Source organism: Ahaetulla prasina, chromosome 3, assembly GCF_028640845.1.
Source record: "Ahaetulla prasina isolate Xishuangbanna chromosome 3, ASM2864084v1, whole genome shotgun sequence".
NCBI lineage: Eukaryota > Metazoa > Chordata > Lepidosauria > Squamata > Colubridae > Ahaetulla > Ahaetulla prasina.
In genome coordinates, this window is record NC_080541.1 from 200,613,536 (window position 1) to 200,640,911 (window position 27,376).

The 27,376-nt window shown below is 45.0% G+C and overlaps 1 protein-coding gene across 1 annotated transcript in view; it reads right to left on the bottom strand.

Annotated features, from left to right (window-relative positions):
* Positions 1-428: 428 nt before the first annotated feature.
* The window catches only part of RBPJL (recombination signal binding protein for immunoglobulin kappa J region like), a 42,503-nt gene continuing 15,555 nt past the window's right edge, over positions 429-27,376 (bottom strand). The window contains exons 5-12 of the mRNA XM_058176697.1: positions 27,042-27,157; positions 16,469-16,643; positions 15,179-15,316; positions 9,165-9,277; positions 6,354-6,494; positions 4,875-5,030; positions 3,851-3,954; positions 429-1,176 (exon numbers count right to left, since the gene is read on the bottom strand). Coding sequence (XP_058032680.1) covers positions 903-1,176; positions 3,851-3,954; positions 4,875-5,030; positions 6,354-6,494; positions 9,165-9,277; positions 15,179-15,316; positions 16,469-16,643; positions 27,042-27,157 — 1,217 coding nt within the window. The 3' untranslated portion in view covers positions 429-902. The remainder of the gene's footprint in view (positions 1,177-3,850; positions 3,955-4,874; positions 5,031-6,353; positions 6,495-9,164; positions 9,278-15,178; positions 15,317-16,468; positions 16,644-27,041; positions 27,158-27,376) is intronic.

Sequence of the window (27,376 nt, forward strand, 5' to 3'; positions counted from 1 at the left end):
CCAAAGGGAGGTGAAGAGGAATACATTTCTCTTCAGCAGAAACTGGTCTAACTACAATTCCCTTCAACTGCCCAACAGACTAACAGAATAGCAAGACCATTCTCTAAGCGGTTCACAGAGTCAGTATATGGTCCCCAACAATCTGGGTCCTCATTTTACTGACCTCGGAAGGATGGAAAGCTTGAGTCGGTCAGAATCGAACTCCTGGCAGTTGGCAGAATTAGCCTGCGATACTACATTCAAATCACTGTGCCACCACGGCTCTTGTTGGAATAAGAGAGTTGCAAGGGACTTTGGAGGTCTTCTAATACAACCCTCCAACAATTTTTTTTTTATCTTCAATAAATAAAACCACACAAGCAAATAAAATAAAGAAGTTTTAAAAAAAGCAGTTGTGACAACAGTTCTGATATTTTTATCTCCAGCCTTGCAAATGCCTGAATGCACCCTTTTACCAAATCTCACATTTACATTAAAACTATCACTGTGACATGAGCACTAGAATTGCTTGCTGTTGCTGTGTTTTAGTAGATAAATATGCAACATGAGTTTCTCTGCTTATGCTGATGCAGTTACAATTATATTAAATTTACACAGAATTGTATAATATATATTAATAGTATATTCAACTGTGAATCATACTCTTTAAGATGCCAAATAGAGAATAAAAAGCCAGCAATCTTGTTCCCTACTAAAGCAATGCATTGCTATTAAGTAATTCCTGGCCTTCTTGTGTTGAAGCACAGAGCGGTATGCTTTAATATGTGTACAGAGCACGATTTAAAAATAAAATGTTCATATGATCCTATTTTAGAAAAACCACACTCCATAATTTTATAAAAACCATGTATTTGCCACAATTTCTGCTCTAGCCAAACAATGGTGACCATACAGCTCCAGTTCTAACTTTGCATGAAAAGGTGATAATTTGTCTTAGTGAATTCTTGATGGATGGTACTGAGCAAGGTGTCAGAATCCTGCACCATCTCTGGCAGGAAGGGTTGGCCACACAGAAAACTCTGTTCTGGTGTATATGTGAAGCTGAATATACTGGAATAAATCAGACCATCGTTCCTTAGTAGCAGAAGGGGGACAGTGATTGGGTATCGCAACCATCTCCAATCAGGGCTGAATGCAGAGATATCAGGAACAACACACACTAACGACTTGGAATTCCTAAACAGAAACAAAACCAAATTCATTTATGGGTTTGAGTGTGTGCATGCACACATATTTATATCAGTAGTGGGTTCCACTTACCTTCGCTATTGGTTCGGAACTGGGACCGCGCATGTATGTGGGCTTGCTTCGCTTGTGGCACTTCTGCGCATGTGCAGAGCATCCGTGATAACATCCGGGCAGGTGGGCGGAGCCTCCCGCCACCGCCAGTACCAGTTTGCCCGAACCAGGGCAAACCGGTAGAAACCCACTACTTAGGGGTGAAATCCAGCAGGTTCTGGAGAATCGGTAGTAGAAATTTTGAGTAGTTCAGAGAACCAGTAAATACCATCTCTGGTTGGCTCCAGAATGGGGTGGGAATGGAGATTTTGCAGTATCCTTCTCCTGGAATGGGGTTGGAATGGAGATTCTGCAGCACCCTTCCCCTGCCACGCCCACCAAGCCACGCTCACCAAGCCACACCATGCCTACCAAGCCACACCCACAGTACTGGTAGTAAAAAAAATTGGATTTCACCACTGCCACTACTGATTTATATAAATATCAATAACACATGCCTTTTCTCCTCCCCACTCCCATCCCAGGATAGACTCCCTCGATTTTTCAAGCAGTTAAATTGGGATAGTGGTTGTAATCAAAAGGTTTGTGTAAATAAAAAAGGGGAGAGTGTGCGTTTTAGTGCTGTTTCAAAATGTGCTTTCTTTTTATCTGTGGAACTTGCACAGGCAAAGCGGAATGGCAGTTACTCTCCCTCCTTGCAGCTCTACATAGGCCAACTTTCCAGGACTATTTTGTAAACAGGACATCCAAACGCAACACCAAATGGGGACATCTATTTGTTTAGCTGTGGAACATTTCCATAAGCCATGGCTTCATATATATCTCTTGTGGAAAAAAGAAAGTCTTCTACGTATTTCTTGAATATGGGTTTCCAATTGGTACCTGGCTGAGCAATGTGAAAAGAAGGATGCTGCATTAAGTAAGCCTTTGGCTTGGTTTGGTTTGGTTAGCGTAGGATGCAGGATTTCATTGTCTGATTTTGAACCTTGTCTGAATTTTGTATCTTTTCTGCATTATGTTAATGACTTTGTGCAGTGTGCTACACCTATATAACAGATATAAGAACTCTTAATGCTTGATGTTAACTCCAACCCAAAATCTAATAAGTCCCCCCCCCAAAAAAAAATTAATAAAATTCTTTTGAACAAGAGCCACCATTTTATCATTTATCTTAGTTACAAGATAGCCAAAAGGAAATGGGCTAGAAAAAGCCTATTTGGGTTATAGAAGCAACAAAAGTATATTGTTGAAATGTGCTGGCATTCTGTGCTTACTAGTTTTCTCTTAATCTCCACAGAGGATGTGGAATACAAAATTAAAATTGACTGCACTATGTTTTAGTATTTAAAATAAATGTAAGAAAAAGTAGCAAGAGAGAACAGACTGGTCAATTAATTAACATTTCAGACAATTCAAAACCATTCGTAAGTATCTAGTTTGGGACTAGCAAAAGATTCCATTATGGATAGGTTTGGGGGGGAAAAAAACCTGACCTTGGGAGATGTTAAAAGAGGAAAGAACTTTGCAATCAAAGCTCCATCTGGGCTTTTATGTCTACTGCATGTGCACTGCACTTAAAAAAATGGTTTGAGCTCACCATCTGTCATCCTGACTTTTTTGACCATACACGGATGCTAAGTCTGTTAGACTCATACAGACACATTCTGATTGTCCACATTCAGTCCTGAAGCTCTCCAGTCTTTATCTTTCAGGCTAACCCAGAGGTGTCAAACTCGCGGCCTGCAGGACGGATACATCATGCCTTGGCCATGCCAACCCCAGTTTAACAAAGGGGGAAAAAGTCACGATATGTCATGTGATGAGAACGTGACACCGCAAGTGTGACACCCCTGGGCTAACCCATCATGGAGTGTTGTCTTGTGGATGAAAATGAGATACCTTTATACACTTCATCTTGATTTTCTAGCAAAATACACTGTCTACGAGAACTAGTCTGGGCAAAGTCAGAAGCAAACAATCTGAACCCTAGACTTATTCATTATAGTAGCTTTCCATTAACCTTTCCTCCATCAGAAATAAGAGACCTTGAGCTGGTTGTATTGTACAGCCAAGAGAAAGAGGCATATTGTTGAAATGTTGATTTTACTGGAAAGAAGGCTTGGGTTTTCTACTTCACAGTGAATGGAATTTTTCTTTGTAGTTTTTATAGTTTTGGCAATAAATTTACTTAATAAATTTAAGTAAATTTATGTGATAGATCTGGTATCAGCCACATGATGCCTGACATTATATACATGAAATAAAAATTGGAGATTTGGGGATCCTGTTTCCAAACTTATCAGAAAGGGAGTGTTTGTCCTCTTTTCACAGAAACCATACAATTACATTGCTGCTGCTGTGTGATTTAGTTATCTCTCTTTTATTTGTCAGGCATAAGGAACTTGAGATTTTAGAAGGTGCTGCCTTACTACCGGTATAAGTAAAAAAAAATTGAATTACTAAACACAACAACCAATATTGCAGCGATCCATTTCACTCACTCCTGATTTCTCTGGAAGAGATGCTTTTGGAGGTTGTGCAAAGAATAGTGGCCGGGAGACTTGCCCCACTGATCATGCTGTGGTTTCAGGACAGTCTGTATCGGCTTTACCTGTACATAGTCTCAGCTTCCACATCTCCAAACCAAATTTTCATGTTTGCATGGAAATAGTTGCCTTGGACTTCCAGCATTGCCACATCCCCTCCACCGGTCAGCTGTGAAAAACAAACCCAAACATTGGATCATCCATCTTATCATGAAGGTACAATATAGCCTTCCCTCCCAGCACTTTGTCCTAATTTTGCACCTCTGTGGACTTTAAAGCAAAGATACTCATATTTTTGACCTAGAAGGCTTTTTGGCTTTGCACAGAAGTCTATAACTTCTGTAATGTCGATGGGCTGGAAAACTTAAAGCTCTCCAGAGATTATGGAACTGTAACACTTGTTGTCATAAACACTATCCATTAAATCTAGGGCTGAGTGTTGAATACCTGGAGAAATGTGGTTTCCCAGTTTTCTGATATATCTGAGCCATGCTTTGGAAGTGGGGTGGTGGTGGTAAAATGTATTGACGCTTGTAGAAGTCATAGTACTAAATAAATAATTTAAATGGAAAAACAAAAGACTTTGATATGGTTCATATAATGTAGTTTCCAAACTGCATTAAGAGAACAGAAAAACCTGTCAGGTTACTTTTATGCCTCCCATCTGAATGCCTCCAAGATATGGAAGAACACAATGTAATGTGTTCTTCATTTAATGTAATCCTTCATTTTAGTCTCATCAATAAACATATCTTTCTGCAGCCACACTTCAGTTGCTGCTTTCTGTTCCCCAAGGAACTCCATATTAGTCTGTGCATTCTATATTAATTAATTCCTACAGATTGCCAGTTTCTGATTCAGTGAAAACGGAACTTTCTATCTAAGCTGTTGGTAGAGATGGTTGTAGAAGTAAAGAATACTTTAATACACTCCGCACAATCTTTTATTGCCATTTCAAGGAAAGGAAGACTAAATGAATCTTCAGTTTTTGTTGTTAGGGCTGGGAATAAAGTTATTAAGATGAAATAGCCAATGTTTTGATTTTTTTCCCACAAAGCAGCAAGGCATGGGGAAAAAAACTCTATGTACCTCCAAGGTTGTTATAAGAGGGACAGGACCCAATGGATTCTGGATGCTGGTTGGGTTAAGGCTGAATGAGTATTCCACAGCCTCTGTCCCAATGATGGTCCAACAGGAACTGTCATTCAGCAATTCTCGGTTTATTTCTTTGGGACAGGGAGATGCCTGCATAGCAATAAATATCAACTTTGAATATATTCATCAATGGAATTATAAATCACTTTTCTGCCTACTGAAATGCAATTATTCTATAAAATCACCACAAATACAAAGCGGAGAGATAGATACCAGTAGATAGATTTATTAAAAACAATCCAAAGTAATAATAAAATTACTTAAAAGCCAGCAACGTCTTGATTAAAATGCAATAGAAATGGAGCCAGCTTGTCTTACTTTGAAAGAAGATTCTTTCTACTTAGAGCTAAGGAATGGAATTAAGGCAATCCTTTTCAAACTTGGCAACTTTCGGAAGTATAGACTTCAACATGCCCACTGGGAATTTTGGGAGTTAAAATTGCAAAGTTTGAACATCACTGTACTAAGGCAACTAAGACAGCACTGACTGCACTGACCGTACAAATTTCCATGCTAGCTAGGGATCCCGTAGTCCAGTTATTGTGAATGGCAGATTGGGTAAGCCTAAAGCCTGATTGGTATGGTAGTTGCCATTTTATACTAATGTTTTATAGAATGATGTTAGTGAAATAATGAAGCGCTTGAATGGTTAAAACAGTGGAATTATAGAGGTCACATAAACTTTCAACTTTCCGTTTCAGTATTTTGACCTTGTAACAAAAAAGAGCAAGGGCTTTTTTAAAGTATCTCCCCAATTAATTTTCCCATTTCTGTGTTGCTGTAGTGGCCTTGATTATGGCCATGGGAAACTGTAATCACATCCAATTCAGATAAATCTTGGTCAAGCTTTGGCAATTATTTCAGTGTGCTCAGGGGGAATGAAAATAGCCATCTGTAATTCTCCAGTTGTGGTCAATTAATATAGTGATATAGTGAATCATGCACTTTTCCTTCTGATAGGTCCCAATTTTTGTCGTAAAAAGGGAAGTGGTATCAGCGTGGTCTATTCAGATAGTCTTATGCACATACTGAACACACGAAGGGAAGAGTGACAATGTACATCATGGCCATTCTCTATACCCTCTATGGATAGGAGGTAAATTTCACAGGTATCTAAAACTAGTTCTCTAGAGGTCTAAATTATATATGGAGCCTGAGCACTCCCAGAAGTTTTACCAGCTCAAAAGATTTGTTTATTCTTGAAGATTAAGGAAGATGGGGAAGGGGGGGTACTTATTTGCTCATATTTGCTTTCACTTCTCATTTGTTGATTGGATTTTTTCCTCTGACTACAAGCAAGAACATCCTTGTTTATACTCAAACAACTTGAACAACTTCAAACTTTGTGGCTACCTGCATTATACTTAATTCCAAGCTAGGTTGGTTACTGGAACAAAACCACAACCACATTACCTGGTACTGGATTACTTTCTCTGTTGAGAGGCAGAGGTACATCCTATCACTCCCATGAAACTGGAATGCACATTTATGCAACTGGGAAACGGGTTCATCCACATCCAACATTACCGATTGCTTAGCAACTTTGCGAATGATCTCAAGAATAAATAGACATAACAAAAGCTCAAAAGAGAACAAAAAACCTTTGCAGCTGAGTTCAGATTTTTAAAACTGTGCTTCAGAGGGCAGAATAGGAACAAAAATGGCAAGCTATGCAAAGTAGGGCCATCCCATTGTACTCGGGACGGATGCAAAATCCTCCAACCACGACTACTATCTACTCTTTGAATGGGAACTTACAACCAAGAGTCCTCCCCCCCAAAAAATTGTGCACCAGCTATGGGAGGTTCCCAAACCTATAGTTGCTCAGTCTTGTCAAATTAAGCCTGACCCTGTCCTTTCCATTAGATGCTGAGAAAGCACCTTGATATCACTCATCAACCAATTGTATTTGAACATGTATAACAATATATTGATGATACCTAAATATGGGCCATTGGATGACTTCACCCACCAACCTCATGTTGATGTTAAATAAGAGCAGGAACACATGTTATCATTCTGATCAATGAACTCAGGGAAGTCAGGACTCTGACATTTGGGTTAGGTTCTGAAAGTCCTTTATCGTTTCAGCAGTTGGAAAAGTGACGCTAGCTCTAAACAGTTCCCATACTTAGGGATAGTTCAAAGAATAGGATTATCCCCTCCACTGTGGCTTTTAGGTCAAATGGGCCAATCAAATCAGTCAAAGGCTCCTGCTCAGCTCCGACAGGTGTCCATTGACATGGCCTTGGTGCACATGCCAGCTGTTAGATATTTGGACTAGCAGCTGAGGCACTGCATTCCTAAACCCCCTCCCCCATAAATGGCAACCAAGGAACAAAAAAGAAGTAAGCATGAGAAAAAAATGGCTTCAGCTGAAGTCATTTTGCAGGTTGACACCTCACTCTTTAGAGACTTAAAGGTGAGCCCCTTCCACACAAAATCATTTGGAGCTGAATCCAGAGGAAGAAGAATCACTGTAACTTTCCCAGACTCCAACACTTCTAGTCTCTTATGTTTGTCAAGAAGGAGATTATGATCAATAGTATTTAAAGCTACTTAGAGGTCAAGGAGGACTAGAATACCTTATCCCACTAGACTTGAAATCCTGGGCTTGGAAAACTTGGAACTCCATCGCCTTCGACAAGACCTAAGTTTAACTCATAGAATCATCTATTGTAATGTCCTTCCTGTCAAAGACTACTTCAGCTTTAATTGCAATAATACAAGAGCAACCAATAGATTTAAACTTAATGTCAACCGCTTTAATCTAGATTGCAGAAAATATGACTTCTGTAACAGAATCATCAGTGCTTGGAATACTTTGCCTGACTCTGTGGTCTCTTCTCATAATCCTAAAAGCTTTAACCAAAAACTTTCTACTATTGACCTCACCCCATTCCTAAGAGGACCATAAGGGGCGTGCATAAGCGCACAAATGTGCCTACCGTTTCTATCCTATTGTTTTTCTTTTCTTCTATACCTTTATATACTATATAACCTTTCTGTATGATAGTTACATATATTGTTGTGACAAAATAAATAAATAAATAAATAAATAAATAGAATGGATACGGACCAACCCAGTTCCTCCAGAGGTCTTCGCAACTCTGACTGAAAAAGGTCTAGACATCAAAAAAATTTGGAAAATTTGGAAAAATATAGCGCAACTTTACACTAGACAAAATGTTTGCAGAACAGATTTTTGTCAAGAGAGAAGTATGAAGGTTAGATTTATTTAAAAAAGCATATGGCAAGCAAACAGCCTGGGCTTTTAATTTATTTATTTAATTTATAGAGCTGCGCATCTTAAGAGCAAATGACTCTGAGCGGCATACAACAAAACTAAAACAATAAGCCTCTAAAATCATTATTGTTAGCAAATATTAAATACTATGGATTCTTGAATGAATATGGAGTTGAAGGTAAGATGCTGAATGTGATAACAGTATATTATGGAAGTACAGCATGTGTGAGAGTAAATGGAATGCTTAGCAGTATCTCAATTGTCAAGAATATAATAAATGTTCCTAGTGATATCAGAAATGTTTTGACTAGATATTTAAATATTTAAATATTGAAGGGCCGGAGAGCGCAGGCTGGTAAGGCCTGTTATTAAGAACACAAAAGCCTGCAATTACTGCAGGTTCAAGCCCGGCCCAAGGTTGACTCAGCCTTCCATCCTTTATAAGGTAGGTAAAATGAGGACCCAGATTGTTGGGGGGGGCAATAAGTTGACTTTGTAAAAATATACAAATAGAATGAGACTATTGCCCTATACACTGTAAGCCGCCCTGAGTCTTCGGAGAAGGGCGGGGTATAAATGTAAACAAAAAAAAAAAAATGTCACTGATATAGTCTCTTCTCTTTGTCTGTATCTGTCAGTGTCTGTGAAGAAAATCCCAAAAAGTCAAGAAGGAAGCTCATCCATTTTTATGTGTATCACATGGATGATCCCTATACAAAAGGGGCTACAATTGCACAACCACATCTTTTTACATTTGTTGTGGGTATTTCTGCTTCTCTATTAGTCTGCAGCAATCCTCTTATATTACGACTGTCGAATATCTCTGTTTTATGTATACCTATACTTTTGTATAGGTATAGGATTAAGAGAGAAGATGATGAGTGCAAGTACCAAGATACTATTGTAAAGTTACAGACTATTCCAAAGTGTTACTTCTGCAGTGGTTTTTTTCTTCCAAGTTATTACTGAAACCTTACCAGAGGAGGCAGTGCTAGCCCAGTAGTTGTACAGATAAGCCTTACTCTGGAACCATACCGAATGTAGACTTCCCGCAGTGGAAACTCGCCCTTGGATTGAGAACAGAACTCATCTGCTTAACAAAAGAAAAGGAGAGAAAAACAAAGGGAGAGAAAGACTAAAAGATGATGACAAGGAGCAGGAACTGGACTTAACCACAGCACTGTATTGAATGACAAAGTGGGTTTTAAAAATGGTGCTTAAAATATAATGTGATTTTGGTCCCATAATCTATTACTCTGTCTGTGCCACTGATTGCTGAAGGGCCTTCTCTGTGGGAGCTCCTACGCTCTGGAACGAACTTCCTCCTGGACTACGTCAAGTGCCTGATCTTCGGACCTTTCGCCGTGAGCTGAAAACGAATTTATTTATTCAAGCGGGACTGGCATAATATTAATATTTATAATATTTTTAATATTTTTAGTATTTTAAAATTTTAACTGGGGTTTTATTATTATATGGTTTATAATTTTAAATTTTAAACTTTTAAATGTGGCCATTTTTTCTAAATATGCTTGGTTTTAAATTGTCGTTTTAATTGTACATTTCTGTGTTTTTTATCTTTTGGCTGTACACCGCCCTGAGTCCTTCGGGAGAAGGGCGGTATAAAAATTTAATAAATAAATAAATAATAATAATAATAAATAACAGCAAACATTCACTGAGAGACAGTAGGAAGTAAGGGGAGAAGCTAAGAAGGAAGATGAGAACAAGTTGCAAAGGAATGGATGAAAGCATCTTGGGCCACAGAGCCTCCCTTTCCCATTATTTGATGTGAAGCCACAAATCATCTGCCTTGTAGGAGGGCACTACTTGTGCTCCACTGGTATATTTGCAAATAAACTAGACATTACTGAAAAGGTTTCAGTATGCTTTTTATTTTATCCACCAATATAATGGTGTAATTCAGTACATTGAACCAAATTATGCTTCAAGACAAAGTATGAATTGAAACACTGATGCACCCATATACACCCATTCTTTTTGCACTGATGCAGACATATACACCCACTCCTTCTTCACAGAATAACAAAATAGCAAAGTTGGAAGGGGCTTTAGAGATCTTCTACTCCAACCCCCTGTTTAGGCAGAAAACCCTATACCATTTAGGAAAAACGGTTATCCAATGTCTTCTTAAAAACTTCCAGTGTTGGAGTGGGAAGTTTTTCCTTTCTTCCTTCTAGTTCTTCCTTTCCTCCTTCTCCTAGCTTGGAATCTCTCATCTTTGTGGGTCAGTGGAATTTTTGGAGGACACAGAGGCATTGTGGGGAACATAGATTAAAATTTCCCGTTAATTTCTTTGTAAATGAGTTACCAAAGAACAGACATGGAACTGAGGAACATGTTAGTGGACCCAATGTTGCCAAATTTAGGTGCACTGTGTGCCAAGTTTTCTGAATTTGAGGGCATCCCATAACAATTTACATATTACCTAACAATAAGTTCTTATTTTAAAAAAAGATATCAACTAGCCATCAAGCTGCTAACAAGCATTGTTTAGTGAAAGCAATACCCTCCAGATGTATTGGAATATAAATCTTAGAATTCCCAGCCAGCATACTCCAGTCTGATGATTGCCTTCTCTGGAAATCATCATCATCATCATCATCATCATCATCATCATCATCATCATCATCATCATCATAATATTTTTTAAATTTTTATACCGCCCTTCTCCCGAAGGACTCAGGGCAGTGAACAGCCAGATAAAAACAGTACAATACACTACAATAAAATCACTATTTAAAAAACTTATTCAATATGGCCTATAAATTAAATATAGTTTAGTTTAGTTTAGTTTAGTTTATTCGTATTTGTATACCGCCCTATCTCCCGAAGGACTCAGGGCGGTTCATAGGCAGATAAAAACATTTATGTACAAATTAAAATAACCATTAAAAAACTTATTCTAAAAGCCAAAATTCTTAAAAAATAATATAAATATTAAAACCAATTTAAAACCCCTATAAATTTAAAATCTAGTCCAGTCCTGCACAGATAAAAAGATGTGTTTTAAGCTCGTGACGGAAGGTTCGGAGGTCCGGAAGTTGACGGAGTCCTGGGGGGAGTTTGTTCCAGAGGGTGGGAGCCCCCACAGAGAAGGCCTTTCCCCTGGGCATCGCCAGACGACACTGCCTGGCTGACAGCACCCTGAGGAGTCCCTCTCTGTGAGAGCGCACGGGTCGGTGAGAGGCATTCGGTAGCAGTAGGCGGTCCCGTAAGTAACCCGGCCCTATGCCATGGAGCGCTTTAAAGGTGGTTACCAAAATCTTGAAGCGCACCCGGAAGGCCACAGGTAGCCAGTGCAGCCTGTGCAGGATAGGTGTCATACGGGAGCCACGAGGGGCTCCCTCTATAACCCGCGCAGCCGCTTTCTGAACTAACTGCAGTCTCCGGATGCCCTTCAAGGGAAGCCCCATGTAGAGAGCATTGCAGTAATCCAGGCGAGACGTCACGAGGGCGTGAGTGACCATGCATAGGGCATCCCGGTCTAGAAAGGGGCGCAACTGGCGCACCAGGCGAACCTGGTAAAAAGCTCTCCTGGAGACGGCCGTCAAATGATCTTCAAAGGACAGCCGTTCATCCAGGAGGACGCCCAAGTTGCGTACCCTCTCCATCGGGGCCAGTGACTCGCCCCCAACAGTCAGCCGTGGACTCAGCTGACTGTACCGGGATGCTGGCATCCACAGCCACTCTGTCTTGGAGGGATTGAGCTTGAGCCTGTTTCTCCCCATCCAGACCCGTACGGCTTCCAAGCACCGGGACAGCACTTCGATAGCTTCGTTGGGGTGGCCCGGTGTGGAAAAGTACAGCTGGGTGTCATCAGCGCACAGCTGGTACCTCACACCGAAGCCACTGATGATCTCACCCAGCGGCTTCATATAGATGTTGAACAGAAGGGGCGAGAGAATCGACCCCTGCAGCACCCCACAAGTGAGGCACCTCGGAGCCGACCTCTGACCCCCTGTCAACACCGTCTGCGACCGATCGGAGAGATAGGAGGAGAACCACCGATAAATGGTGCCTCCCACTCCCAATCCCCCCAACCGGCGCAGCAGGATACCATGGTCGATGGTATCGAAAGCCGCTGAGAGGTCTAATAGGACCAGGGCAGAGGAACAACCCCTATCCCTGGCCCTCCAGAGATCATCCACCAACGCGACCAAAGCCGTCTCAGTGCTGTAACCGGGCTGGAAACCGGACTGGAACGGGTCTAGATAGACAGTTTCATCCAGGTGTAAGGGAAACTGATATGCCACCATACTCTCTACAACCTTCGCCACGAAGCGAAGGTTGGAGACCGGACGATAGTTACCTAAAACAGCTGGGTCCAGGGAAGGCTTCTTGAGGAGGGGTCTCACCACCGCCTCTTTCAAGGCGGCCGGGAAGACTCCCTCCACCAAGGAAGCACTCGTAATTGCCTGGAACCAGCCTCGTGTCATCTCCTGAGTGGCCAGCACCAACCAGGAGGGGCACAGGTCCAGTAAACACGTGGTGGCATTCAGCCTACCCAACAACCTGTCCATGTCCTCGGGAGCCACAGGGTCAAACTCATCCCATAAAATGTCACCAAGACCACCCTCAGCCGTCTCACCTGAGTCACCGCAATTTTGGTCCAGACCATCCCGAAGCTGAACGATTTTATCGTATAGATAACCGTTAAACTCCTCAGCACGTCCCTGCAGCGGGTCATCCCGCTCCCCCTGGTGAAGGAGGGAACGAGTCACCCGAAACAGGGCGGCTGGGCGGTTATCTGCCGATGCAATGAAGGAGGAGGCGTAGCTATGCCTCGCTTCCCTCAATGCCACTAGGTAAGTCCTATTATAGGACTTCACTAGTGTCCGATCAGCTTCCGAACGGCTAGACCTCCAGGAACTCTCTAGGCGAGTTAGATTATATTACATAATATAATATAAAACCCCATTTAAAATCCAATTAAAAAAACCATTTTAAGCCAGTCCTGCTCGTAAGAATAAATACGTCTTCAGCTCGCGGCGAAAGGTCCGGAGGTCAGGAAGTTGTCGAAGTCCTGGGGGAAGCTCATTCCAGAGGGTAGGTGCCCCCACCGAGAAGGCTCTCCCCCTGGGGGTCACCAGCCGACACTGTTTGGCTGACGGCACCCTGAGGAGACTCTCTCTATGGGAGCGTACCGGTCGGTGGGAGGCATGTGGTAACAGAAGGCGGTCCTGAAGGTATCCCGGTCCTATGCCATGGAGCGCTTTAAAGGTGGTAACCAGCACCTTGAAGTGCACCTGGAAGACCACAGGCAGCCAGTGCAGCCTGTGCAGGATAGGTGTTATATGAGAGCCACGAGTGGCTCCCTCTATCACCCACGCAGCTGCGTTCTGGACCAACTGGAGCCTCCGGGTGCTCCTCAAGGGGAGCCCCATGTAGAGAGCATTGCAGTAGTCCAGGCAAGAAGTGACGAGGGCATGAGTGACCATGCATAAGGCATCCCGGTCTAGAAAGGGGCGCAACTGGTGAACCAGGCGAACCTGGTAAAAAGCTCTCCTGGAGACGGTCGCCAAATGATCTTCGAAAGACAACCGTCTGTCCAGGAGAACATCCAGATTGCGTACCCTCTCCATTGGGGCCAATGATTTGCCCCCAACAGTCAGCAGCGGTTGCAGCTGACTGTACCGGGATGCCGGCATCCACAGCCACTCAGTCTTGGAGGGGTTGAGCTTGAGCCTGTTTCTCCCCATCCAGACCCGCACGGCCTCCAAACACTGAGACAACACTTCGATAGCTTCATTGGGGTGGTCAGGGGTGGAAATGTACAGCTGGGTGTCATCCGCGTACAGTTGATAACTCACCCCAAAACCACTGATGACCTCACCCAGTGGCTTCATGTAGATGTTGAACAGGAGAGGTGAGAGAACCGACCCTGTGGCACCCCACAAAGGAGGTGCCTTGCGGTCGATCTCTGCCCCCCTGCCAACACCGTCTGCGATCGGTCGGAGAGATAGGACGAGAACCACCGAAACACAGTGCCTCCCACTCCTAAACTCCCCAACTGCCGCAGCAGGATACCATGGTCGATGGTATCAAAAGCCGCTGAGAGATCTAGGAGGACCAGGGCAGAGGAATAACCCCTGTCCCGAGCCCTCCAGAGGTCATCCACCAACGCGACCAAAGCTGTCTCCGTGCTGTACCCGGGTTGGAAGCCAGACTGGAACGGGTCTAGATAGACAGATTCATCCAGGTACTGGGGTAACTGATGTGCCACCACACTCTCAACAACCTTCGCCACAAAGCGAAGGTTGGAGACTGGACAGTAGTTACCCAAAACAGCTGGGTCCAGGGAGGGCTTCTTGAGGAGGGGCCTCACCACCGCCTCTTTCAAGGCAGTGGGAACAACACCCTCCCTCAAAGAAGCGTTGACAATTCCCTGGAGCCAGCCTCGTGTAACCTCCGGGTGGCCAGCACCAACCAGGAGGGACACGGGTCCAATAAACATGTGGTGGCATTCAGCCACCCCAGCAACCTGTCCATGTCCTCAGGAGCCACAGTTTATTTAAACAATTTAAACAATAAGACAATCACATCTCCAGAAATGGAAGAGCAACTTCACAATCAAGGACATCTGCACGGGAGATCAAAAAAAGCAAGATGGCTTCTATGACCATGTGGTGACATCAATTAACTTTCTTGACTTTCCTTATATATGTCCTTATTCCTAGTTTTGGTAATAATGTTACATCCATTCTTTTTAGAAAACTGACATCTATTTCAGATGTTAATGAGATATGCTAAATCATCTGTCTCCAAAGCTTATTGGAGGTTTAGGCCCAATCTCATAGAATCATAATGTATACTTTCACTTCAGTATCAAAGTTTATTTAGCCTTTCTCCATTTTGATAGTCTTCAGCCACTCAAGGTCAAAACGTCATTAAGCAATTGGGTAAACAGATTTGCAGTTAGGCTCCAGCATGAATGATTAAACCTTTGCTTGCCCTAAACCAGCCTCACCTAGATGAAGTGTGAATGCTGCCCACTGCCGGGCACTTGCGGTGAAGGCATCACCCTCGACAAAAAGGTAGCGAGTGCTGACAGTTTGTGAACGCAGGCGATTGAAGAGAGAGACCTTTGACCCAGATAAAATGCACACTAGGAAATTGCAAGTGGGAGAGAGAGAGAGAGAGAGGAAGAGAGACGAACAAGTTTGGAATTTTTATGTGTATATTTACATTTTTATTGCCGTACTTTTCCATGTATAAGATGTTACTTTTTCTTAAAAACATTTACTTGAAAATGGAGGGGCGTCTTATACACAGGAGGCTGAGAGGAAAAGATCGCACATGCCAGATGAGGTTCTATTTTATGTATATGCAGCTCAATGGTGGGATGCTACTGGTTCGCCCCAAATCGGGCGAACCAGTAGTGACGACGGGAGTCTCCGCCCCCCACACCCGGATGTCTCTGTGCATGCTCAGAAGCATTGTGCGTGAGTGTGCACACACCCATGGTAGCAGACGAAATTGAAACCCACTACTGATGCAGCTCTATTGTTCCTCTCTAATGTAGTTGTTTCCTGTATCGCACTGCCACTCTAGTTTTCATCTCTATTGTTCCTGTGATGCATTTCCTGTTCTTGTTGTATTACTCACTCTAACAAGATGGCTTCTGCACAGTGATGGCTGGTAGTGTGCTTACAAGAAGCTACATGAAACAGGGGGGCGTCTTATACATAGGGGCAACTTATAGATAGAAAAATACGGTAGTTATCTTGATATTGTAGTCCGAGGCGCGTAGATACAGATGGGCTTAAACTGAACAACCCAGGTAGGATTTCAATTGATAAAGAGGCTGTCATTGTGACCCTAGCTTTGCACCTCTAGCTGGTCAGACCTTCTCTTGGCCTGCAGCTCTTCGCTCTGTGTTATCTGCTTTAACATAAGAAGCTACCTAAGCACCATCTACCACCCCCTCATTTTTCTAAGTCAGGGGTCTCAACCTTGGTCCCTTTAAGACTTGTGGACTTCAACTCCCAGAGTTCAAGTCCACAAGTCTTAAAGGGACAAGGTTGGAGACCCCTGTTCTAAGTGACAGCACCTCTCCAAAGGCTCAGAAAGAGGACTTTTCCATCTCCAGCTACTTGATTTTTTTCTCTGAAATGTCAAAGCAAAGCAACCATGTCCTATGTACTAACCTGTCTTAATGTACTAGCACCTTCTGTAATGTATTCCAGTCTACCACCTCTCCCGCTAACAAGGCCACCCCAAAGGATTCACAGCAACTTCTCTTCATGGAAAGACTTACGGTCTGTGTTCTTCAGGGACTGCTTTTTCTGTGAGGGCTTGGAGATCACTTTGATCAGCTTGCTGTGGAATGTGCCAACCTCTTGCCCGTTGCTGAAGAACAGCTTCAGGGCTAGCCGGAAGTGTTTCCTTTTGTCAGAGTCTGAGATGTAGAGTGCTTTGGCGCAGCTGAATATCTACATTAAAGGAGGAGGGGATATTGATTGGCACGAAGTGGAAGGAGGGCTTGAGATCTGAGGTTTAGGGATGATAACCTGAGATAGATTAGTGTAATGGGAAGAAGAAATAACCTTGAGGAACAGGAAGAAGAGCTGCTAGTAGTCAGATTAAAGAAACATGAGTCCAGGAAAGAATTGTAACCTGAGAAAATATCTCAGACAAGACTCTCCATAGTTCTCATGTAGATAAAGAGAGGGAGAGAGAAGGACATTCAGACTTTCAAGAATATATTATCTGAGCCATAGTGGCGCAATGGTTAGAATGCAGTACTGCAGGCTAGCTCTGCCCACTGCCAGGAGTTCGATCCTGACCTGCTCAAGGTTGACTCAGCCTTTCATTCTTCCAAGATTGGTAAAATGAGGACCAAGATTGTTAGAGGCGATATGCTAATTCTGTAAACCACTTAGAGAGGGCTGTAGGGCACTATGAAGTGGTATAAATCTAAGTGCTAATATAGCCATTGCTATATTATTTATTTTATTTATTTATTATTTAAATTTGTATACCGCCCTTCTCCCGAAGGACTCAGGGCGGTTCACAGCCAAGTAAAAAATGAAAATACATTATAGATACAATTAAAATACTAGTAAAAAACTTATTTGAATTGGCCACAATTAAAATTTAGAGATAAAACCCATTAAAAACCCATAACTTAAAAGAAACTAACCCAGTCCAGCGCAGATAAATAAGTAAGTTTTGAGCTCGCGGCGAAAGGTTCGGAGGTCCGGAAGTTGACGAAGTCCTGGGGAGTTCGTTCCAGAGGCGGAGCCCCACAGAGAAGGCCCTTCCCTGGGTGTCGCCAGACGACACTGTCGCTACCGACGGCACCCTGAGGAGTCCCTCTGTGAGAGCGCACGGGTCGGTGAGAGGTATTCGGTAGCAGCAGGCGGTCCCGTAAGTAACCCGGCCCTATGCCATGGGCGCTTTAAAGGCGTTCACCAACACCTTGAAGCGCACCGGAAGGCCACAGGTAGCCAGTGCAGCCTCGCAGGATAGGTGTCACTCGGGAGCCACGAGGGCTCCCTCTATCACCAGCAGCTGCATTCTGGACCAACTGCAGCCTCCGGATGCCCTTCAAGGGAGCCCCATGTGAGAGCATTGCAGTAGTCAGGCGAGGCGTCACAAGGCGTGGTGACTGTGCACAAGGCATCCCGGTCTAGAAAGGGGCGCAACTGGCGCACCAGGCGAACCTGGTGGAAAGCTCTCCTGGAGATGGCCGTCAAATGATCTTCAATAGACAGCCGTGCATCCAGGAGAACACCCAAATTGCGCACCCTCTCCGCCGGGGCCAATGACTCGCTCCCGACAGTCAGCGCGGACTCAGCTGACTGTGCGGGATGCCGGCATCCACAGCCACTCCGTCTTGGAGGATTGAGCTTGAGCCTGTTTCTCCCCATCCAGACCCGTCGGCTTCCAAACACCGGGACAGCACTTGATAGCTTCATTGGGGTGGCCGGTGTGGAAAAGTACAGCTGGGTGTCATCAGCGTACAGCTGGTACCTCACACCAAAGCCACTGATGATCTCACCCAGCGGCTTCATATAGATGTTGAACAGAAGGGGCGAGAGAATTGACCCCTGCGGGACCCCACAAGTGGGGCGCCGCGGGTGACCTCTGCCCCGTCAACACCGTCTGCGACGGTCGGAAAGATAGGAGGAGAACCACCGATAAATGGTGCCTCCCACTCCCAATCCCTCCAACCGGCGCAGCAGGATACCATGGTCGATGGTATCAAAAGCCGCTGAGAGGTCTAATAGGACCAGGGCAGAGGAATAACCCCTATCCCTGGCCCTCCAGAGATCATCCACCAACGCGACCAAAGCCGTCTCAGTGCTGTAACCGGGTTGGAAGCGGACTGGAGCAGGTCCAGATAGACAGTTTCCTCCAGGTGCAGGGGAACTGAAATGCCACCATACTCTCTACAACCTTCGCGCGAGCGGGTTGGAGACCGACGATAATTACCTAAAACAGCGGGTCAGGAAGGCTTCTTGAGGAGGGGCCTCACCACCGCCTCTTTCAAGGCGGCCGGAAAGACTCCCTCCAACAAGGAAGCACTCGTAATCCCCTGGAGCCAGCCTCGTGTCACCTCCTGAGTGGCCAGCACCAGCCAGGAGGGGCACGGGTCCAGTAAACACGTGGTGGCATTCAATCTACCCAGCAACCTGTCCATGTCCTCGGGAGTCACAGGGTCAAACTCATCCCAAACAACATCACCAAGACCGCCCTCAGATACCCCATCTGGATCGCCACAATTTTGGTCCAGGCCGTCCCTAAGCTGAACGATTTTATTGTATAGATAACCGTTAAACTCCTCAGCACGTCCCCGCAATGGGTCATCCCGCTCCCCCTGGTGAAGGAGGGGGCGGGCCACCTGGAACAGGGCAGCTGGGCGGTTATCTGCCGACGCAATGAGGGAGGAGGCGTAGGAACGCCTCGCTTCCCTCAGTGCCACTAGGTAGGTCCTAGTATAGGATCTAACTAGTGTCCGATCAGCCTCTGAACGGCTGGACCTCCAGGAACTCTCTAGGTGTCTTCTCCGGCGTTTCATCCCCCTCAGCTCCTCGGAGAACCAAGGAGCCGGTTGGGATCTGCGCCGGGTCAGAGGCCGCAAAGGCACGACACGGTCTAAAGCCCCAGCCGCAGCCCGTTCCCAGGCTGCAGCTAGTTCCTCTGCCGTGCCGTGAGCCAGACCCTCAGGTAGTGGCCCAAGCTCCGTCCGAAACCTCTCTGGGTCCATCAGGCGCCTGGGACGGTACCATCGTAATGGTTCCGTCTCCCTGCGGTGTTGGGTAGCGGTCAGAAAGTCCAGGCGAAGGAGAGAGTGATCTGACCATGACAAAGGTTCAATGACTATTTCCTTTAAGTCCAGATCTCTCAACCACTGACCAGAGACAAAAATCAGGTCCAGTGTGCCTCCCCCGATGTGAGTGGGGCCATCCACTACTTGAGTCAGGTCCAAGGCCGTCATGGAGGCCAAGAACTCCCGAGCTACCGTCGATGACGAGCCGGCAGATGGCAAGTTAAAGTCCCCCATGACTAACAGTCTGGGGGGCTCCACTGCCACCCCGGCAAGCACCTCCAGGAGCTCGGGCAGGGCAGCTGTCACGCAGCAAGGAGCCAGGTACGCAACCAGCAAGCCCATCTGACATCTATGACCCCACCTCACAAAGAGGGATTCACACCCGGCGATCTGAGGTACAGTGGTCTCCCTCGGCTCTAGACTCTCTTTAATAGCAACCGCCACCCCTCCACCCCTACCCTGGGCCCTCGGCTGATGGAATGCACGGAAACCCAGTGGGCACATCTCGACCAGGGGCACACCCCCTTCAGTGCCCAACCAGGTCTCCGTAACGCCTATAATATCCGCGGCACCCCCCTGAATCAGATCATGTATTAGGGGGGCCTTATTGGCCACGGACCGTGCGTTGCATAACATCAGACGCAGGCCCAGGCTCTGAGGGTCTTGACCATCCGGGGAACGGGAGAAGTCAGGGGGATCGGGGCACGCGATCGCCTGCAGACATCGAACGCGTGACCCCCTATGTCGATACGATCCCCCCCTTCCGCCATATCTGCCCCTCCCACTTACCGTGCAAATAGACTCACCCTCACACAAAGGAACACACTCCCCCCCCATAACCTCCGAACCCATTTGATAGTCGCCACGAGCATGCGCTGGAACTGGTTTCCCTCCCGACGGGCTACCCCCCTCACCCACCCTAACCCTCCCACCCCCACCCGACACTACCCTCCCCCCCCCTCCAACCCAGACCCGTCAGTTCCCACCCTCCCCTTAAAATTCCCATTAAAATTCCCTTTAAAAACCCTATTAAAATAATTAGTTAAAAATCCCCTGAGTCTCCTATTTTTGGCATGCCATCTCTCGGGGTTCCAAAACCCGTCCTCAAGATGGGCCCTCGATAATGTGGGGGGCCAGACCCGCGAGAGAGGGGAATCTCGCAGGGTAAGAAGGTCAGCCGCTGTAAATGTCCGCATGATAAAAGTCCAGCAAACGGACCCATCCTGGACCTGTCAAGATGGAAATTGACGCACTAGTGGTTCCGAGTAGAAGACAGACGGGATATAGGTCTTGGGCGGTAGATGAACAGACCGCCATGATTCAGTCAGAGCTCCAACCCCTCATCTCCAGTCCCGAGGGGTGGTCTATGGGCACGAGGGGGGGGGAGAGGATATAGTCCTACAGTAGACAAGCTAGGATTGTCCAGGACCATCCTCAATTCCCCCCAGCTGGGGACCAAAAGTCTTCAGACGATCCCCTTGCAGCCACCCATGGGCATCCTCAGAGATGGTAAAAAAGGTACCTACATGGCCCGTGATCGTCCTTCAAGTTGACAAAGAGGACGAAACACGTGCCTAATGGGCCAAGCTGCTCCACCGACGAGGCATCTCTCTCCAAAAGTCCGGGGGGGGGGCAAAGGACTCAAAAACCCCCCATAGACGGTCTATAGACGTCCTCTAGATGGTAGCGAGGGCGTCCCCTGGACCCGTGGACAGCCTTCAAGATGACAAAGAAGGCGACCGTCGGGCCTCTTCGTGGCCGCTAAGCCAGGCCTCCAGCTGGAATAGGCCACTCACCCGCCGGGTTTGCTGGGTCATGCCACAGTTCACCGGACCCAGTCAACCACCAACAGGCTAGGCCTTGGCCAAGCCGGTCCAGCCAGGCCGCCGCCACCGCCGCCACCGACACCGACACTACCGCTGCCGGGGAGAAAGAGCCTCCAGGCCAGGCTGCCGCCGCCACCGAAGAACTCGGCCGCCGCCGCCACTGTTGGATAAGGCCAGGCTGCTCACACCACCGGCACCGCAGACGAGGGGGGGACAAAGGGGAGAGAGGCTCTAGGCCCCTCCCGAAGCAGGGCCAAGCCAGGCCGCCGACCACCGTCGCCGGAAAACCGCCGGAAAAAACCGGCCGCCACCGCCGCCGCCGCCGCTGGAAAAGCCGGGCCACTGCCGCCCAGCCAGGCCGCTGCCGCCCGGCCTGGAGAAGGCCGGACCGCTGCCGCTGCTGGAAAAGGCCCAGCCGCTGGAAAAGGCCGGGCCGCCGCCGCTGCCACCGCCGCCGCTGCCACCGCCGCCACCGCCATCGTCGGCCGCACCGCCGCACCGCCGGAGGGAGAGCGCTCCGGGACTCCTCCCAAGGGAACCCGGAGACGCCCCGCCTCATTTTGCCCATCCTCTGACTCACCGGACTCTCACCTACCCGAGCCTGGGGAGCCCATTAAATGGCTCGTGTGATCTGCTGTCGCTGGGGTGGAGGATGGGGGGGGTTGTGGGTGATTCTATTATACTATATTAATTTATTTGATTCTTTTTATTAGTTTTATTGTGGTTTTATATTCTGTAAGCCACCTTGAGTCGCCATGGGTGAATAGGCGGCTATATAAATTCAATAAATAAATAAATAAAATATGTGAGCAATAACTGTTCAAGTGGCTGAGCTATTAATATTTTATTTCATACAACCCTTGGCTAAATATAGAGCTTTTCAGCTTCCTTCTTCTGCAAAGGTGAAGAAAGAAGAAAGATGATATACACAAAAGTGTTGCCTTTGATATTTACACTCTTTCCATGTACCCTGCTGGTAGAAAGGTTTCCCAGCATTCTGAAATGTTTCCAAAAATTAACTGATTGGAGGTAGAAATGGAAGAGAAGAAATGGAAACTTTAAAATGATCAGAGTGACCCTTAAATTGTACCAGACTCCCAGAAACTCTGCACCCTCTAGAAGTGTGAATTCAAGTCCCAGAATTCTTAGGAATGGCTGTGCTCACTGGAGAATTCTATACATCTTGCATGTGTCCAGATTGGAGAAATTTAAGATATACCATTATTAATCTTTTTAATAATTCAGGAAGACTTAGCAGGGATTCTTTAAATAACCTATCATCACAACAGCCAACCAATCACAATGACTTACTACTAGTAATCCGGCTTTATTTTGTGCTACTTAAGATAGTGTACATAATGTTCCCACCTCCTGTTTTCCCCACAACAATAACACTGAGAGGTCAGTTGGCCTTAGAGAAAGTGTCTGACCCATGGTATCAAGCCAACTGTCATTCCTAAGAGACGACAATAACTTCTGGTCTCCCAGAATGTCAGAATCCCAAAATTTCTCCCAGGTGAATGATCACTCCATTCCTAAGAGGTCTGTTAGGGGCGTGCATAAGCGCACCTGCGCGCCTACCGTCACTGTCCTAATATTCCTTTTTACTTACTCTTTTCATGTGTCCAAATTATGTTTATATTTTTACCTGTTATCTTATATATGATTGGCAAAATAAAATAAATAAATAAAGCAGGACTTTAGCCTTTCTAATTCCTGCAGGCAGTGCCCAGAGTAAGCAAAGTGATACATTTAACTGAATATACTATTCCAAAAGATTGATATGGAAGCTTTGAAGCACAAAAGGGGCAGAAAAAAACATTATAAAGCATTAGTAAAGAACAAAGTGGTGTGTTTAAATGGTTAATATAATCATGACCACAATGTTGTCAATAAGAATAAGAAGCAAAATAAGACTTAAGCAAGAATCTTATCAGATTAAAAAAAAATTCAACAGCAATTGAAGTCCAAATTACTCAACCTCCTTGCCAAATATTGTGAACAAGTGTACAATCAAGAAATATAAAGGAATAAGTTTGAAAGATCTCACTCTATCTCATCCAGCTTTTAGAGGGTCTCTTCTTAACATGAGCTCAGTTTGTCATCCATGAGAACGAAATGTGGGATCAAGTAGCTCCCACTGAAGTTTATAATAGGCCCCATTTCAAAGCCTTTGTGGTTCATATAAAGGGAGAGGTGGGTTAAGGATGTTATTACAGCTGAAATGCAAAATATGGGTCTCGTGGATATTTTATTGACATAACAGTTAGGGAAATCCAAATGGAAAGGTGTATTCATACGTATTTGCTTTTCTGACTGCAAAGACCAGGGGTCCCCAAACTTGGCAGTGCTGTGGTCTGCCAGCAGCCTGCAGAGCTGGCAGCAGAGTCGGACAGTGAGGAGGCTGGGGAGGAACATGGGCCAGTCCTGGAGTCTGGGGAAGGAACGGAGAGGGCTCTGCATTGGAGGCAGAGAAAGGGCTATCTGGCAGGTACGTGCTTCCTCTGCAGCCTCCAGAGTCAGACCTGAGCGAGGCAGAGGAACAGGGGGAGCCTGTTCCCAATACACGCATGCACAGAGCTGCCAGCAGGCAAGAACAGTTAAAACAAAAGTTAACAGTTAAACAAAAGTCTTGGGAGTAGCTTGGATATGATTGGCCCCTCCCATAAGACTTAAAAGAGGAGCAAAGGCATGTGGGCCTTTGCAGGAAGCAACGTGCAATTTAAAGTCTGAAGCTCTGTTTGATTCTGGACTTTGGCCGATTGATTCTGGATGTGTGGCTTTGCCAATTAGGTCTTTGGCAGCATTTCAAGGGAGATAAAGGTGGGCGATTATTAGCCTTATCCTGAAGGTCTCTTTACAACTAATTGGGACGCATCTGTGAATGAATAGAATTCACAGCTGTTGCAATAAAAGGTTTTTGGGACTACCCATGTGTTTTACTGACTCAGGAAGCCTAGGTCAGAAGAGGCAGCTTTAAGACTTGTGGACTTCAACTCCCAGAATTCTCCAGCCAGCATAGCTGGAGAATTCTGGGAGTTGAAGTCCACAAGTCTTAAAGCTGCCAAGTTTGAAGACCTCTGACAAAAAGCCTCCTAGGTTTACCATTCCCAGTCATCATGGCGCTTTCTCTGTTCTGATAGGCTTTGCTTTTACAATGAGTTAAACATTGGAAGCACAAAGGTTGCTACTGTAGCTTGGCTGGCCCTCTTCTGGCCTCTGCATTCTTCCAGGGCTGTGATAATGCTGCAGACATTTTTGTTCTATTAAAAAGATGCCAAGAGATCCCTCTCACTCTTGAACTTTGGGGGCTACTCTAGTGTTTTCTTTCCCTCTTTATCTTCCGATAAAGAAGGCACTTTTACTTGGCAGCAATAATGATCAGGCTTTCCAGGGTAATCTCTGGCAGACCTCCCACTGCCATGAACATCAAAGGCCACAGCAGAGATGAGCTTCTTTGAAGCCCCATAAAAGGTTACATTTTTTTTAATGGCTGTCACATGCAGGAAAATAGTACAGAAAAAGAGTAATTGGGCTAAAGATTTTATGAAGGATTCTGAGGAACTGGCTGATGTTTGAATGGCTTTGATGTATATGCAAGTAGACCTCACTTACTCAACTGCCTCATGCAGCAACCATTGAAGTTACAATGACACTAAAAAAATAACTGAAATCAAGGTGCACATTTATGTGCCGAGGTAGCACAGCCCAGGTGGAGCAGCGGTTAGAGTGCAACGTTGCAGGCTATTTCAGCTGACTGCTAGCTACAGTTTGGCAGATCGAATCTCAGCAGGTTGATTCAACCTTCCATCCTTCTGAGGTGAAGGTAAAATGAAGACCCAGATTGTTGGGGGCAATATGCTGACTCTGTAAACCACTTAGCAAGGGCTGTAAAGCACTGTGAAGTGGTATATAAGTCTAAGTGCTATTGTTATTGCTATGACCCTCGAAGAATCACTCAGTTTCATGTTTGCCATTACAATCAGCACTCTTGTCCTGTGCCTGACCCATTTTTTTCTCCTCCCACCCCAAGAGACCAGAGAGATTGCCTAAACAAGTGATCTCTTCCTGAGTTGCTTTCATCCCGGCTTCAGCTGCTGCCTGAAATTGACAAGACCCTAATCCATTTCACAATAAAGGCATTTGTTTGCCTCCTAAGCAGCTCGTCTGGAAAACAGCTAGGCATTCCTTTCCATGTATACTTCTCCTTGTATGCCTGCTTACTCTCTTGTAATCCCCTTCTCTCCAATTAATGTAAATACAAGCATAAATTCCTTTCTTGCTAATTATCCTAGCACCAGGATGAGCATGCCAAAGGACAGGAGAGTGGGAAAAAGGGACAGCTGAAGTAAGCACAGTCTCAATCATATGATTTTCCACTTATCAACTGCATCACTTAGCAGTTGTGGGTCCAATTGTGGTCACTAATCAAGAACCATGTGTAATAATTAACACTTTAGCTCATTAAAGGACCCGAATTTAGCTACTTCTGGGTAGAATCAGAACTTCCCTGTTCTTCAAGTATTTTTAGCTTGCTGACTATCACGAGAGTGTATTGTATGGTCACAAGGAAAGAGACCTTTCTTTGCAACAGTGCCCTGATTGTGCAGTACCTCTGTTTGGAAATGTACCAGCTCTACACTTCTTTTTGACACTAGTTATAAATCAGTTTCTCAGATATATTTAGGTAATTCATGTGAGCAATTTACTTTACTGTCTTTTGAGATTTCCTGAATGTTGAAAGTTAATATTTAATCATATTAACTTTAATAATATATTAGGATTTTAAAAATTATATTTCTGTATATAACAAAAACTATTTAAATAAAAAAACCCAAGAGAATAAATAAGAAAAGTCCAAACTAGGCATGATGATAAATATGTCTTGCATTTATTGCATTAATAAATCCTTTGAAGCAAGTGTGGAAAAGGACAATTTATTTTGCCTCCTGTCTTGCTGTCCTGAACAAAATCCTTGTCCTGAACTGCTCTTTGTATTAAAAAAGGTATTTATTGTTGGCACTAAAAGGGAGATTTTTTTTCACAATCCAAAAGATTTTTCATCAAAACCATAATAAGGAGGGAAAGGTTAGCTTCCATTCTGCACTTGCTGAAATGCCAAAAATAATCAGCTTTCCCAAAGGCAGTGTTTCTTTTAAAAAGTGTGCATTACATTCTGAGATGCATTTAACATATCTGATCTTCAGAGGATTTTGGCAGTAGCTGCTAACTGCCCCCCTTACCTGCAGTTTAATTATTGCTACTATTTCTTCTACTATGGTTGTTAAAGTTGGACCATAAGGAAGGGTGAGTGTCAAAGAATTGAAGCCTTTGAACTATGATGCTAGAGAAGACTCCTGCGAGTCCCTTGGACTGCAAGGCGATCAAACCGGTCAGTCCTAGAGGAGATAAACCCTGACTGCTCTTTAGAAGGCCAGATCCTGAAGATGAAACTCAAATACTTTGGCCATCTAATGAGAAGGAAGGACTCACTGGAGAAGTGCCTAATGCTGGGAAATTGAGATTGAGGGCAAAAGAAGAATGGGATGGCAGAGAATGAGGTGGCTGGATGGAGTCATTGAAGCAGTTGGCATGAGCTTAAATGGTCTCCGGGGGATGATAGAGGACAGGAAGGCCTGGAGAAATGTTGTCCATGGGGTCACGTTGGGTTGAACACGACTTCACAACTAACAACAAAACTATTTCTATATATATTTGAGCCAGCTTACCTTGGAATCCAATTGTTCTTCAAAGTTTAACTTCTGCATTTCTACATGGCTATTGCCCATGCTATCAAGTCCTATATACCCACATATCTGGGAACTGGACCCTGTTACATCTTTGCCTAGACAAAAGAAGGGAGACAGAAATATCACATCAGCAATCTATGAGTCTAGAAAAAAGAAGGAATGAAAGCTGAAACAACTCTGCATTTCTTTTTTCTGTATATGCTTTAATATCTGCTAGCTATTTAAGTTACAGTATTGCATTTCTATTCTATCTATCTTCCAATATGGAACAAAACCTGTGCCAAATATAAAATATTGTACCCTATGACTATCAT